The 15,799-nt window shown below is 44.0% G+C and overlaps 1 protein-coding gene across 3 annotated transcripts in view; it reads left to right on the top strand.

Moving 5' to 3' along the window:
* Positions 1–15,799, top strand: part of RHBDL3 (rhomboid like 3) — a 98,700-nt gene that overhangs the window by 54,000 nt on the left and 28,901 nt on the right. For all 3 annotated transcript variants that reach the window (XM_068264073.1, XM_068264072.1, XM_068264071.1), the window contains 5 exons: positions 1,708–1,932; positions 2,842–2,990; positions 3,826–3,938; positions 7,888–7,988; positions 8,150–8,210. In XM_068264073.1, coding sequence (XP_068120174.1) covers positions 1,708–1,932; positions 2,842–2,990; positions 3,826–3,938; positions 7,888–7,988; positions 8,150–8,210 — 649 coding nt within the window. The remainder of the gene's footprint in view (positions 1–1,707; positions 1,933–2,841; positions 2,991–3,825; positions 3,939–7,887; positions 7,989–8,149; positions 8,211–15,799) is intronic.

The raw sequence follows: 15,799 nt of genomic DNA, 5'->3' as shown, positions 1-15,799 counted from the left end.
GATGGAGAGACAGATGGAGAGGCAGAGCAGAGGAAAGGGACATGGAGGGAGGGGCTGATTCATGCAGTATAGGTGAGAGTTGTGGTCTCGAGGTCAGAGCACCGCAGTGACATTCTCTGCTGACAGTATGTTTCCAGCACCAAGTGGCTCATTAGTGCATATTCCTTTGCTCTCTGGTTATTCTTCCTGCGTTAGACACGCTCGCTTCGTTTTATTACTGAATTGATGCGTGTGTGGGTGGGTGGCGGAGATCTGCGGAGCTCTGCTGAATGTGTAACACTCTCCTTCCATGACTGAGTGGTGTCCCTGCCGTATCCACATCATTCTCTATTATTGTTCACGTGGCGTCATCTATTTTCAATACATCGACAGATACCAGCGTAGCAGCATTATGTACAGACTGTGTAATAGAGTGCAGGGCAAGTGAGGAACTGAGACAATGATGTTGCTGGGTGGCCCTGCACCCCTAATGTGTCCTAAATCCTGAACTCTTAAAGGACAACCGAAGCGAGAGGGATATGGAGGGCACCATAGTTATTTCCTTTTACACAATACCAGTTGCCTGGCTGTCCTGCTGATCCTCTTATCTCTAATACTTTTAGTCATAGACCCTGAACAAGCATGCAGCAGATCAGGAGTTTCTGACATTGTTGTCAGATCAGACAAGATTAGCTGCACGCTTGTTTCTGGTGTGATTCAGACACTACTGAAGCCAACTAAATCAGCAGTGCTGCCAGGTAACTGGTATTGTTTAAAAGGAAATAAATATGGCAGGCTCCATATTCTTCTCACTTCAGTTGTCCTTTAATGATCTAAAACTCCTGTACCTCCTGATGTTTCTAAAGCCACACACATCATGTTCCCAAGGCACTGCATCTTCTTCTACTCACAGAGTACTGCATAACCCAATATCTCTGAGACGCTGCACCCCCTGATGTTCCTGAAGCATTGGGTCCCCTGTATTCACATTGCCATCCACAGTCGTCTTGCAGCCCTGCCCCTCTCAGTGTCTCCCTCCCTAGCCCTGAGAGTACATCTATCGTTCCAGACCGGTGATCTGACGTTCCAGACCAGTGTTGACATGGCTCAGAGTCCCATTCCCCCCCCCCCAAAGCCATTGGCTTTGCGCACCCCAGTTGTTATGGCTCTATACTCCGCCTTCATGGTGTTCCCTGACCCTATGCCCCTTCAAGGTATTTCCATGGTCCTGCTTCCCCCTGTGGTCACAGGGTCCTACAGCACCACAGATGCTCCTTAAAGTGGACCCAAATTAAAAATACAAGATTTCAGAAATAAAATCTCTTTTCTAAATTATAATAATAAATAGCAGCATTTTTTCAGCTGCATGATAACAAATATAAAATATTTTACATTTATTGGAGGAACCCCTCCCTTCCTTTCAAATTGCCGGGACAAAATCCGGCAAAATGCTGGAGTAGATGGTGTCCGGCAATGGAGGAATTGCTAACGGCTGCCCCCAGTATAACTCTAGTTATGAAAAGAGAAGGGTGAAAAGCATGCACTGAAATGATCATAGGTTTGACGGAGTGTTTATTTATCTTTGTATGTGTCAGAGTGGTGCAACTGAATATTTTTAAAATGTTTGGTTTGGGTCCGCTTTAATTTAAGCTCATCTCTCCTGAGGTTCCAGAGGACTTGCACCCCCTGATGCTTTATATAATGGTTTTATTTGCCTCCATTTTACAGATGCACAGTAAGCGGTCAAACAGTTTCCGCCGCGCCATTATGCAAGGGAACAGACATTTATGTAATAAAGCCCTTCTGGAAGAGCCGGGTTTGAGTTTGACACAACGATTGATCCGCCACGTGGCCTATGAGGTTCTGCCCAGAGAAATTGACAGGAAGTGGTACTATGATAACTACACCGGCTGTCCACCCGCTTGGTTCATGATCACCATCACCATTGTAGAGGTGAGTGTTTATTATGTACAGTGTGTGATTTGTGTGGATGGGGTTGTTTCTGTGGTACCAGCTTATAAAAGTTTGTGCAGTTGTTTCTCGGACTAGAACACCTTAATCTGCTTTAAAGGACTCCCAAGGCTAACGAGTATAATCTATTTATACTCACCTCGGGCACCTTCCAGCCCCTAGCAACCGTTTCAGTCCCTCACCACGGCCCCGGTCCTCTTTGGTGTACCGTTGCCCACTTGTAATGACCGGTGACCCGACTTATGCCCGTGTGTCCACGTCATCTGGTGCATACTGTACTGCAGGTGCAGTACGCACCAGATGACGTGGATATGCAGACGCAGAAGAGACGACCCGCCGGCGGGTCGGCACTCTGTACGGGCGCCCAGCGGGACACCGAGGAAGACCGGAGCTGCGGCGAGGGACTGAAGCAGATGATAGGGGCTGGAAGAAGCCCCAGGTGAATAAAATAGATTATACTCATTCACCTTGGGAGTCCTTTAAGAAAAGAGATAAGCAAGTATGGGTATGTAAAGTTACCCAGAAGCTGCTGTCACAGTTGAGGGCCATTTGATGCCTCAACCAGAAATATCAACTGGGGCATCAATCGCTGTCACAGGAGGCTGTGCCGACATCTGTGGTAGGAAATGGAGCCATCCTAAACCTGCCATAACAGCTGTAGAGAAGGTTATATAAATTACTTAAAATCACGGACCAATATTGCATCTGTTCCTCTGGAAGTAGTTTTTAATTTATTGTTTAGATCCATGCCACATAATCCCTGCTAAGTACATGATGGATTATTAGAACTAATGGCTCCTGCTTCCGGATACTGAGGAGGTCCATGCTGTGGGAAGGGAGGAATGGAGCGGGGATCTGTGACATATTGGTATAATGCTGTTTCTCTCATAGGTGGCCATATTTGTGTATTATGGGCTGTTGTTGGACAGGTTCGTGTTGCAGGTGAAACACACCCAATACCTGAAGAATCCACTCGTCTACCACCCGCAGCTGCGTGCACAGGCCTGGCGCTACCTCAGCTACATCTTCATGCATGCTGGGTGAGTGTGGTCTGCTTCTACTACTAACTGGAACAGCATATGGTGCAGAAACCTTCCATCCCTCGGAAACGGTCTGCTTAATAATTCTACTGAAGAAAATGCCTCCATACGTCGAGGACCAATACAGCTGTCCCCAGTGGCAACCCAGGATATAAAATGTTAGCAACACACAGGCCATTATGTGAGAGCATAGAGTGCCATTTGTTGAAGGCTTATGAGATATTAATGTCATTTTTCCATGCAGGTGGTTGTCCTGTGAGAAGCCATGTTAGGCATAATGGCAGCCACTCAACAAGAAGTTAGGAAGCATCACCATTCCTAATATGGTTTCTCTGTCCCACCCCCTATACCTGTCCTTCCTCTCCAATCTTCCACACATCATTGTCTTCCATCTACTCCAACACGCCTCCCTGTTTTTCTTTATCCTTCCTCTGTTGTCCTCTGTTTGCCCTTCCAATCTTTGCTGCCCATCTTCTTATCCTTCAACTTCACACTCTCCTTTTTGTCTATCGGTACAGACTAACCGGCAAGCTCATGGTGAACCAGAACTCATTGGAGTGTGTAAGGGGCTACAATGGTCCTAAAAGCCCCCTTACTAAGATGCTATGAATACAAAAGTTTGCTTTCTTAGAACAAAAAGAATTTGCGATAATTCAGGTTGGAGTGAGCTTGAGATGTCTCCCAGGGCATCACTGCTGAATATATGCAAATTAACCAGTGTTGCCCTTAGAAGCTGAACACACCTCCACCTCCAATGTCTTCTTTATCTTTCCAGTCCTTCCTCTCTCTTCTTCTGACCCTCATTTTGCTTGTTTCCATCTTATATGTACCTCAGGATTGAACATCTGGGGGTGAATGTGGCTCTGCAGTTGCTGGTGGGGGTGCCGCTGGAGATGGTTCATGGAACTCTACGCGTTGGATTTGTCTACGTAGCTGGTGTCCTTGCTGGTAAGAGTACTGATTTATGTCTATAATCTATAGAAAGTAGTTTCTATGTGTGGAGTAGCACTCACTGGTAAGCCACCCAATAAGGAATGGTAGGTGTGCTGGAGAAAGAACCCGGACACCACAGGATCCAATAGTATCAAATCGTAATAATCCGCACCACCTTCAAGCATGTATCTTCATTTATTGGTAGAAAAAGACAAACATATTAAAAAGAACTGCAAGGCAAGACAGTCCGCTGTTTCGGGCTACCTGCCCATCTTCAAGTTGCCCAGTTCTGATTAAAACATACATCAACTGCACACATATATACAGATAACATCCAATCACAGAAGGTACACAAATTAGAGGACCTGATGGGGAACTGATCATTTACATATCCTAACCACACCTACAAGGTATGCAAATTAGAGGACCTGATGGGGAACTGATCATTTGCATATGCTGACCACACCTACAAGGCCACAAGATAAGCTGATTGGCTGGAAGAAAATTTCAAATTCCCAGCACTACAAAAGTACAATAATGATTGTTATCAGTATCACCCATCACAATCACAAATGATCAATATGGACTCACATATCCATTAGCGTATGGATACACGATCCCACAAGCACGAGCGGGTGTCAAGAATAAGAATAGATATAGATAATCCCACTACCAGGGGATGATAGGAAAGGTCTGCCACCCAATAGGAAAATCCAGGGGCGTGCACCAAACACAATATGTAAAAGCGCAATATGTAAAAAAGCGCAATATGTAAAAAAGCGCCAGCCTATTAGCGTGCTAACGGCAAGGAGATGTCATAAAAACGTCACAAAAACGTCAAAAAAACGCCAAACATCTAAAGAGCTTCTGTATGAGACGGAATTGCGTATCCAGGAGGAATTCCATAATCAGGAGGAATTCCGTAAAAAACAATGCCGCCAATTCCGTAACCAGGAGGAATTCCGTAACTGCATAGCAATATATTCCGTATAGGGCGAAATTACGTACCCAGGCGGAATCACCTAGCTACGCCGCCGCTATCTCCCGTATAAGACGGAACTCAATCCCGTACAACATGGCGTTACAAAAGCAGAACCCGCCGGCTAAAAACTAAATGGCCAGGATACAACCTACAGATAATAAAAAGGGCGACATGTCACCTAGAGCATGAAAATCTATGGAAAAAAGCAGTCCATAATGAAAAGATTGTATATGTACACTTTCCTGCAAAAACCACTGGAGGCAGACTCATTTCCTCAACAAATTAGAGGAATTAGATAAAAATTATTTTTGAGAGAATTGAGAAGAAATTCTTTAAAAAATTACTCACCCGCTCGTGCTTTTGGTCAACACAAATGTATTCTACCCTCCCTGTGGAAAAAACATATAAACTCACCATAAATAAAGGTTACATGAATAGATACAAAGGCAATATATATACATCAATGAGCAAACTGATTACCAATCAAGTTCAAGGTCATAATCCCTATTGAGACCAGTATTAACTGTATCTAGCTCCCTAATCCATTTGGATTCAATTTTTGACAGTTTAGAGTGTCGATTGCCACCCCTATTGTCCACTCCAATTCCATCAATAACACAGACTCTCAACTGACTAACGTTATGGCCATAACGGGTGAAATGTTCAGAAACAGATTGTTCCATATTCTTCTTTCTAATGGCAGATTTATGTGAGGCAACTCTATCCTTTAATCTTTGTGTTGTCTGCCCCACATAACCCTTACCGCAGGGGCATTTAAGTAAGTAAATGACCCAACTAGAGTCACATGTATATCTATCATGAATATTGTATCTCTTACCACTAGTGGGATTGTATCTCTTACCACTAGTTTGTTTCAACATATAGTACCATTAGTAGACAGGTCGAACGGTGTGTCAAACGACATTGGGGTATACTAACCGATTCACTCCCCTATATTAGGGAATTCCAACGTTCTCCCATGTTTTGTTACAAACGCGCTCCCTCATTGCGCACCAATTTGGTACATTCAGACATCTCGAGGAGGAGGGGTAGACCTAGGCAATGTGGCACTTTTCCTTGCTTGAACTGCCATATATGCAATAGCTTGATTAAGGGAGATTATTTTTTCCATCCCACTAGTGGTAAGAGATACAATATTCATGATAGATATACATGTGACTCTAGTTGGGTCATTTACTTACTTAAATGCCCCTGCGGTAAGGGTTATGTGGGGCAGACAACACAAAGATTAAAGGATAGAGTTGCCTCACATAAATCTGCCATTAGAAAGAAGAATATGGAACAATCTGTTTCTGAACATTTCACCCGTTATGGCCATAACGTTAGTCAGTTGAGAGTCTGTGTTATTGATGGAATTGGAGTGGACAATAGGGGTGGCAATCGACACTCTAAACTGTCAAAAATTGAATCCAAATGGATTAGGGAGCTAGATACAGTTAATACTGGTCTCAATAGGGATTATGACCTTGAACTTGATTGGTAATCAGTTTGCTCATTGATGTATATATATTGCCTTTGTATCTATTCATGTAACCTTTATTTATGGTGAGTTTATATGTTTTTTCCACAGGGAGGGTAGAATACATTTGTGTTGACCAAAAGCACGAGCGGGTGAGTAATTTTTTAAAGAATTTCTTCTCAATTCTCTCAAAAATAATTTTTATCTAATTCCTCTAATTTGTTGAGGAAATGAGTCTGCCTCCAGTGGTTTTTGCAGGAAAGTGTACATATACAATCTTTTCATTATGGACTGCTTTTTTCCATAGATTTTCATGCTCTAGGTGACATGTCGCCCTTTTTATTATCTGTAGGTTGTATCCTGGCCATTTAGTTTTTAGCCGGCGGGTTCTGCTTTTGTAACGCCATGTTGTACGGGATTGAGTTCCGTCTTATACGGGAGATAGCGGCGGCGTAGCTAGGTGATTCCGCCTGGGTACGTAATTTCGCCCTATACGGAATATATTGCTATGCAGTTACGGAATTCCTCCTGGTTACGGAATTGGCGGCATTGTTTTTTACGGAATTCCTCCTGATTACGGAATTCCTCCTGGATACGCGATTCCGTCTCATACAGAAGCTCTTTAGATGTTTGGCGTTTTTTTGACGTTTTTGTGACGTTTTTATGACATCTCCTTGCCGTTAGCACGCTAATAGGCTGGCGCTTTTTTACATATTGCGCTTTTTTACATATTGCGCTTTTACATATTGTGTTTGGTGCACGCCCCTGGATTTTCCTATTGGGTGGCAGACCTTTCCTATCATCCCCTGGTAGTGGGATTATCTATATCTATTCTTATTCTTGACACCCGCTCGTGCTTGTGGGATCGTGTATCCATACGCTAATGGATATGTGAGTCCATATTGATCATTTGTGATTGTGATGGGTGATACTGATAACAATCATTATTGTACTTTTGTAGTGCTGGGAATTTGAAATTTTCTTCCAGCCAATCAGCTTATCTTGTGGCCTTGAAGGTGTGGTCAGCATATGCAAATGATCAGTTCCCCATCAGGTCCTCTAATTTGCATACCTTGTAGGTGTGGTTAGGATATGTAAATGATCAGTTCCCCATCAGGTCCTCTAATTTGTGTACCTTCTGTGATTGGATGTTATCTGTATATATGTGTGCAGTTGATGTATGTTTTAATCAGAACTGGGCAACTTGAAGATGGGCAGGTAGCCCGAAACAGCGGACTGTCTTGCCTTGCAGTTCTTTTTAATTTGTTTGTCTTTTTCTACCAATAAATGAAGATACATGCTTGAAGGTGGTGCGGATTATTACGATTTGATATAATCTATAGAAAGATATGAGCAAGACTCTCATCTAAGAACTTTCTGTAAGCCACAGCTGCCAATTAGATCCTTCATTTTCAGAGGAAGACCGATGTTTGCTTATGTATGATCAGTGGATGTGGGGCACCAGTTCATCTTCCAGACAGTAACATGTTCTTGTGTCTCAGGCTCTCTGACAGTGTCCCTGGCTGACATGACGGCACCAGCAGTTGGAGCATCAGGCGGAGTTTACGCCATTGTTTCTGCTCATCTGGCCAACATCGTGATGGTGAGATATGTTGAGGTGTCGCCACCCATCCTTTGCTCAGGCTGCTGTGGGTAATGGAAGAATAATGAGTGATGCTGTGTCCCGAGTCTGACTGAATGGAAGTGAATGGAGTTACATAAATCATGTTCACTGACTCTTGATTATGGTTTCTGTCTCCCCAGAACTGGTCTGGTATGAAGTGTCAGTTCAAGCTCCTCCGGATGTCCTTTGCCTTAATATGCAGTAAGTATGTGCCCTTGGTCTTGATTGGTTAAAATTCTCTGCACCCCCTGAATCTGGTGACCTCCCTCCCTGCACATCTGCTAGCGTTCCCCAACCTGTACTAATGCATCCTCACCCAGACAACCAGCACAAATGGCATTCTCAGTCAGCCCCAAAAAACTCAAGACCTAGCACAGCGCCTAATCCCTTATCTGCCTGCACAAGCAAATAGCACTTGTACCCGTCTCTGCCAGCACAGCTCCCTGTCACTTATGCCCCTCTGTATCGGCATAGCACTTATCCACGTCACTGCTTGTAGAGCCAGCATGTACCTATTTCCTCAAGCACCTTTGCAAAAAAGCAACGTTTAACCCCCTGTTGACCAGCACAGCCCTCCCCATTACTTATGTCCTTCTGTATCAGATTAGCAAGTTAGCACTTCTGCACTCTACCGCCTGTAAGGCCAGCTAGTACCTAATTCCTCAATCGCCTGCAGGGGCAAGTAGCACTTAACCCTTTGTTTACTTGCTCAGGCCACCAATATTGAACACCTTTCCTGTCTGTAAAACCACACAACATTTACCTTCCTCATCTACCTGTATAACCATCAGGTTTTATAAACTGTATCTCTGCACAGCCATGGGGAACACAACCTCTTCTCTATGTGCATAGCCACCCAGCATTTCTGCTACTGTGCCTGTACCATTACCAAGTTCTAAATCACTTCTCTGCTTGCATATCTGCCTAGCACTCATCTCCTTCTTTGTCAGCACACCTGCCTGTATTTTTCCGTTTCCCTGCATGTACAGCTACAAAGACCTTATTCCCTTCTTTGCCTGCTCACCTGCACAGCATTTATCCACTTCTCTGCCTGCAGACTTCCACAACATTTATTACCTGCCTTTATTACTTTCTCTGCATGCATAATCATCCAGAATATCTTCACTTCTCTGCCTGAACACCTGTCAAGCACGTTTTCCCCTTCGCTGCCTGCACACCTGTCCAGGCATACATGACAGTTTGACTCAGGGCTTTCTGGCGCAGGGTGAGCCAAATGACAGCTCACACCGCTGCCGCACAAATTCGGGTGTGTGTTAAGTACTATTCCCCCTCTGAGTCGTCGCAACTCTGAAGGAGAAGTAGTTTAGGGTCCGGCAATTGCCGGATTCCCCAATTAACCGTGCATGGGGCGCGGGCTACAGCATTACTGCTATAGCTGTGCCAAGCTTCAGCGCTGCATGGCGCATGGCAAAATGCCCTGCTTCACTGTTCAGAACATCTTCCCTTCTCTGCCAACATGCTTGCCCTAAACTTTTCCCGTTCTTTGTAAATCTGTCCATCATTTATTCACCTCACTACCTTCACATCTGCCCAGCACCTGTTTCCTTCTTTACCTACACACTCGCTTAGATGTGCAGTTGTGCAGGAAGCACAATGGATAAATGCTATTTTTTTCACTTTCCTGCCTGCATAGCCACCCAGCACGTATCCCCGTTTTTGGGCATGCATTTCTTTCCATCCTCTGTCTGCTCAGCTACTCAGAACTCATCCTCATTTTCTTCCTATATGCCTGTCCTGCCCCTTTCTGTCTGCAGCTAACCAATCCGCTTTGCTGCTTTTAGAGTCATCCTGCGCTTTACAGCTTTTTGAATATTGTGTTGCCTAGTAGTACTTGATGCCATCTCTTCTATGCCTTGCCTTCACACTTTTCAGCACTTATCTTCTTTACTGCTGGCACAACTGACCATTACGTGTCACTGCCTACCCATCTGCTCAGCTCGTCCCCTTCTCTGCCTGCAAGCCTGCCAGCACTTATTCTCTTCTCTGCCTGCACAGCTACCATTCACTTCTCATATGAAACGTGCATCCTCAGAGCACAGTGCACTAATCTTTAATATTACAAGGGATACTGTTATGGCAGCTGCGGCGAACAGCGCCGCCGCTGCAGCTGCCTCCATGGAGGTGGTCTGGGGGCTGTCAGCTGCGGCGAACACTTCCGCCGCCGCAGCCGTCTCTGTGCCCCTGCCCGTCTTCTCGGCATGTAGGACGCCGAGGACGGGGCTTTCTGCTGCACATAGGGTCGCTGTCTTGCTCGGGCGCGCGCACAGACAGGACCTTTATTCTGGGAGGAGAGGCGTCAGCTGACCGGCCGGTCGGCTGACGTCAGAAGAGACCCACGGCGCCCAGGATTAGCTGATGAGAGGGGGGCGTGCCAGTGAGGTCTCCTCTGATTCATAAACCTCCGGGCTTCATTGTTGCTTTGTCTGTTGTCGTGAATACTTGCGATTTAGCGCGCAGACCTTAGGCTAGATCCCTGGTGTTGATGCTACGGATTTCCCACCAAGTCTTGGTTATTATTGTTATTTGTTTAGATTAGTTCCCGGGTGTTGATGCCAAGGAGTTCACACCCAGATTAGGAAATTGTTTACTGTATTGATCTCCTGTGTATGACTCTTAGCTATTACTCTGATTCTGCCTTCTGATCCTGTACTTTTGCCTATATGCCTACCTGTTGCTGAACCTCTGCCTGATTACCGATTACTCTCTTGTCTCACGATTCTGTACCGATACGTACCTTCCTGTTGCTGAACCTTTGCCTGATTACTGATTACTCTCTTGTCTCACGATCTTGTACCAATACTTACCTCTCTGTTGCCGAACCTTGCCTGCCTGACCATTCTACTCACCTGTGGGCCCTCGCCACTGGTGAGGTATAGCTACGCCAGCTCCTCTGGTGTTATAGTTCTCCTAAGCTATAGTTCAGCCTTATTACCTGCTCTTTAGTTAACCTGTCATTGTAGTCTTACTGTGTCCCATAGGCTGCAATACAGTTTGACTCACCCGCCCCTCGGGTGTTCATTTGCCTGCAGTATATTCTGAATCACCCGCTCCTCGGGAGATTCAGCATCTCCAGTATGGTTTCTCCAGCTTGCTGGAGATTGTACGTTTGTGCACGGTTAGTGTACTGATAGTACCTCACCAGCCCCTCTGGTGAAGTCTCCTCAAACTATCAAAGTTACAGTTGCACCCAAACACTTACATTTTATCAGGTGTCCAGAGGTTAGCCATACTTGTATTATTGGTGATTCTGCAGATCACTAATAATCTGGTACACATCTGTATCATTGGTGATACTGCAGATCATCAATAATCAGATACTCTCTGTGTGCTGACACCAACCGTTAGGCCCCGTTCACACTGCACGCGTTTCCAGACGCGTTTTGGAAACGCGTGCAGGTGTCCGACACGCACGACATCAGACAGTACATAGAGTGCACTGTCTGATGTTCACACTGCATGCGTTCCGGACCTGTGCGGTCCGGGAACGCATGCTGCACGCATTTTTTGCCAAAACGCGTGGCTGTCCCATTCACTTTTCAGTGATGGGATCAGCCACGCAACGCATACAAATGCGGATGGCGTGCGTTCGTACGCGTTGCGTTCCGCATGCGTGGCCGTCCGCATTTGTAATGTGAACGGGGCCTTACAGATACACAAACCAGGAGCCAATAATGTAATATGTTAACACACATACAGTAAATATTCGGTGTGTGTATATATATATATATATATATATATATATATATATATATATATTTAATGTATATTATTATTATTATTATTATTATTATTATTTTTTTTTTTTTTTTTTTTTTTTTTTAAGTGACACTGAAGAAAAAAAAGACTTGTGATATAATGAATTGTATGTGTAGTGTGGATAATTCATAGAACATTAGCAGCAATTAAGATAGTAACTAACGAATTTCAGGTTGCAATAATAATAATTATGCAAACACCATTAAGGATGATGGAGGATTTCCTGTCCCCATTGGGTTCCCAACGGTCCTCAGAAGGTCATATTCCAGGCAGTTAGTAGGTGCAGACTAAAAGAACTACTCTAAAAATACAACTTTCCCAACAGAGGTGTATACTATAATATTGGTGGCTGGAGGTATCCGAAATTATAAGATACTTCAAAACTGTTTAAAAAGTAAAAGGTATGGTTGGCTTGCCTCTCCTGAAGATCTCAAAGTAGCCAATGTGACTTGGTATTCTTTCAAAAATGTATTGCACACAGTAGGGTCAGACAACACGTATCGTGGCCATTTCCCACTTCATCGGGACAAAAGCAACCACAAAAACGTGTAGACGCTTCTCATCTAAAAGGGAATATTCTGGCAGGAAGGAATCTTCAGTTTATAATTAATTAGCAGCCACAAACCAGCTAACTATACTTGTTGATGTATACACCATATATGGGTTACTTTGTGGGTTATTCTGCACTGTATGATGCTTAATGTAGGGCAGCAAAATATGTAAAGGGATAGCTTCAGGTTTAGCAATTGCAGACTGACAATACTGTAAGGCCACATACACACATCAGACCATAGTCTTTGGAAAATGAAAGATCACAGACCTATCTTACCACCCTTCATGTAGTATGAGAGCCATACCTACACAGTCTATTCTATGGAGCTGCACTCCCCATCAGACAGAAATCTTTGCAAGATGCTGTACACACAGATGCTGTACAGACACAAAAGATCAGTATCTGCAAAAGATCTGTTCCTGCCAAAGATCCGTTCCTGCTAAATGCATTCATAGTCTATGATATCTGCAGATCATCATACACACCTTGTTTAACAGACATCCATCTGCAGATCAGATCCACCAGGATGGATCTTCAGATCTGCAGATGAATGTCTGTTAAACAAGGTGTGTATGATGATGTGCAGATCTCATAGACTATGAATGCAATTTGCAGGAACGGATTTTTGGCAGGAACAGATCTTTTGCAGATACTGACCTTTTGTGTCTGTACAGCATCTGTGTGTGCAGCATCTTGCAAAGATTTCTATCTGATGGGGAGTTCAGCTCCATAGAAAAGACTGTGTAGGTATGGCTCTCATACTACAGGATCTTCTCAAAAAATTAGCATATTGTGATAAAGTTCATTATTTTCTGTAATGTACTGATAAACATTAGACTTTCATATATTTTAGATTCAAATACATCCAACTGAAGTAGTTCAAGCCTTTTATTGTTTTAATATTGATGATTTTGGCATACAGCTCATGAAAACGCAAATTTCCTATCTAAAAAAATTAGCATATTTCATCCGACCAATAAAAGAAAAGTGTTTTTAAAACAAAAAAAGTCAACCTTCAAATAATCATGTTCAGTTATGCACTCAATACTTGGTCGGGAATCCTTTTGCGGAAATGACTGCTTCAATGCGGCGTGGCATGGAGGCAATCAGCCTGTGGCACTGCTCAGGTGTTATGGAGGCCCAGGATGCTTCGATAACGGCCTTAAGCTCATCCAGAGTGTTGGGTCTTGCGTCTCTCAACTTACTCTTCACAATATCCCACAGATCTCTATGGGGTTTCGGTCAGGAGAGTTGGCAGGCCAATTGAGCACAGTAATACCATGGTCAGTAAACCATTTACCAGTGGTTTTGGCACTGTGAGCAAGTGCCAGGTCGTGCTGAAAAAGGAAATCTTCATCTCCATAAAGCTTTATAGCAGATGGAAGCATGAACCCACTTTTGAACCAGAAACAGAGGCAGAAGCGCCTGACCTGGGCTACAGAGAAGCAGCACTGGACTGTTGCTCAGTGGTCCAAAGTACTTTTTTTCGGACGAAAGCAACTTTTACATGGCATTCGTAAATCAAGGTGCCAGAGTCTGGAGGAAGACTGGGGAGAGGGAAATGCCAAAATGCCTGAAGTCCAGTGTCAAGTACCCACAGTCAGTGATGGTCTGGGGTGCCATGTCTGCTGCTGGTGTTGGTCCACTGTGTTTTATCAAGGGCAGGGTCAATGCAGCTAGCTATCAGGAGATTTTGGAGCACTTCATGCTTCCATCTGCTATAAAGCTTTATGGAGATGAAGATTTCATTTTTCAGCACGACCTGGCACCTGCTCACAGTGCCAACACCACTGGTAAATGGTTTACTAACCATGGTATTACTGTGCTCAATTGGCCTGCCAACTCTCCTGACCTGAACCCCATAGAGAATCTGTGGGATATTGTGAAGAGAAAGTTGAGAGACGCAAGACCCAACACTCTGGATGAGCTTAAGGCCGCTATCGAAGCATCCTGGGCCTCTATAACACCTGAGCAGTGCCACAGGCTGATTGCCTCCATGCCACGCCGCATTGAAGCAGTCATTTCTGCAAAAGGATTCCCAACCAAGTATTGAGTGCATAACTTAACATAATTATTTGAAGGTTGACTTTTTTTGTTTTAAAAACACTTTTCTTTTATTGGTCGGATGAAATATGCTAATTTTTTGAGATAGGAAATTTGGGTTTTCATGAGCTGTATGCCAAAATCATCAATATTAAAACAAAACAAGGCTTGAACTGCTTCAGTTGTGTGTATTTGAATCTAAAATATATGAAAGTCTAATGTTTATCAGTACATTACAGAAAATAATGAACTTTATCACAATATGCTAATTTTTTGAGAAGATCCTGTACATGAAGGGTGGTAAGATTGGTCTGTGATCTTTCATTTTCCAAAGACTATGGTCTGATGTGTGTATGTGGCCTTAGACTACATTTCCATTGTTGTATTGCGTTTTCACATCAGGAAAAACCACATCCAATTTTTTTTTGTTTTAAAAAAGAAAAAAAAAGCAGTGTATTTTACATGCGTTTTTAATGCAAATTTGTTGTGTGCGATTTTTCTCAATGGCCCTAATTTACATGTTCTGCCTAGTCATAACATGACAAGTTCCTTTTTTTTCTGGTATGAAAACAAGCGTAAAAAGTCGCTTTTTAATTTTATTTTTTTTCGCATTATGTACGACAAATCACGTATGGAACATGAAAATATGGAACAGGCTGCCAGTTTTTAACATGTATAAACTCACATGAAATGGAGGCTAGCCCATTCAATATCGTTGATTTTCGTACAAATGCAAATTTTCGTTGTGAAAATTTGTGGGGGGGATCTCTGGAGTGGACACCTAGCCTTAGGGTGGCCACACACCAAACCATTTTCTAAATTTCAATTCAAGGATTACAATACATTTTTTCTGATTATAACATTTGAAAAATCTGACCAATGTATTACGCAAATGCGCAATTTTTCCCCAACTATATATTAAAAAAAATTTGCTTGGGTGTATACTGTATATCAGGGGTCTCAAACTCGCGGCCCGCGGGACATTTGCGGCCCTCGATACAATATTTTGTGGCCCTCGCCGGCAAAAGCTTCCTTATAGTTCGCTTCAGTGCTCCCAAGTAATCTGCCGAATCCCCGCCACTAAACGAGGGCTGCAGAGCCCCCAAATCGCCCGGAGGGGCAATCCGCCAGCATTTCCTGGAAGGGGCAGAGCTTTCAGCTTCAGCTCTGCCCCTCCTGACGTCAATCGCCGCACGGATCGCCGCCTCTCCCCGCCCCTCTCTGTGAAGGAAGAGTGAGAGGGGCGGGCAGAGGCGGCGATGCGCCGCGATTGTGAAATTCCTTATGCGGCCCAGCCTCATCCTGACTTTGCCTCCTGCGGCCCCCAGGTAAATTGAGTTTGAGACCCCTGCTGTATATTAAGAAACTTACAGTCTACCCCAGAAAAATCCAATTGGATTTCTTGCTCCAATAAAAA

This window comes from Hyperolius riggenbachi, chromosome 12, assembly GCF_040937935.1.
Source record: "Hyperolius riggenbachi isolate aHypRig1 chromosome 12, aHypRig1.pri, whole genome shotgun sequence".
Lineage (NCBI taxonomy): Eukaryota > Metazoa > Chordata > Amphibia > Anura > Hyperoliidae > Hyperolius > Hyperolius riggenbachi.
This window is presented reverse-complemented; position numbering and strand designations above follow the sequence as displayed.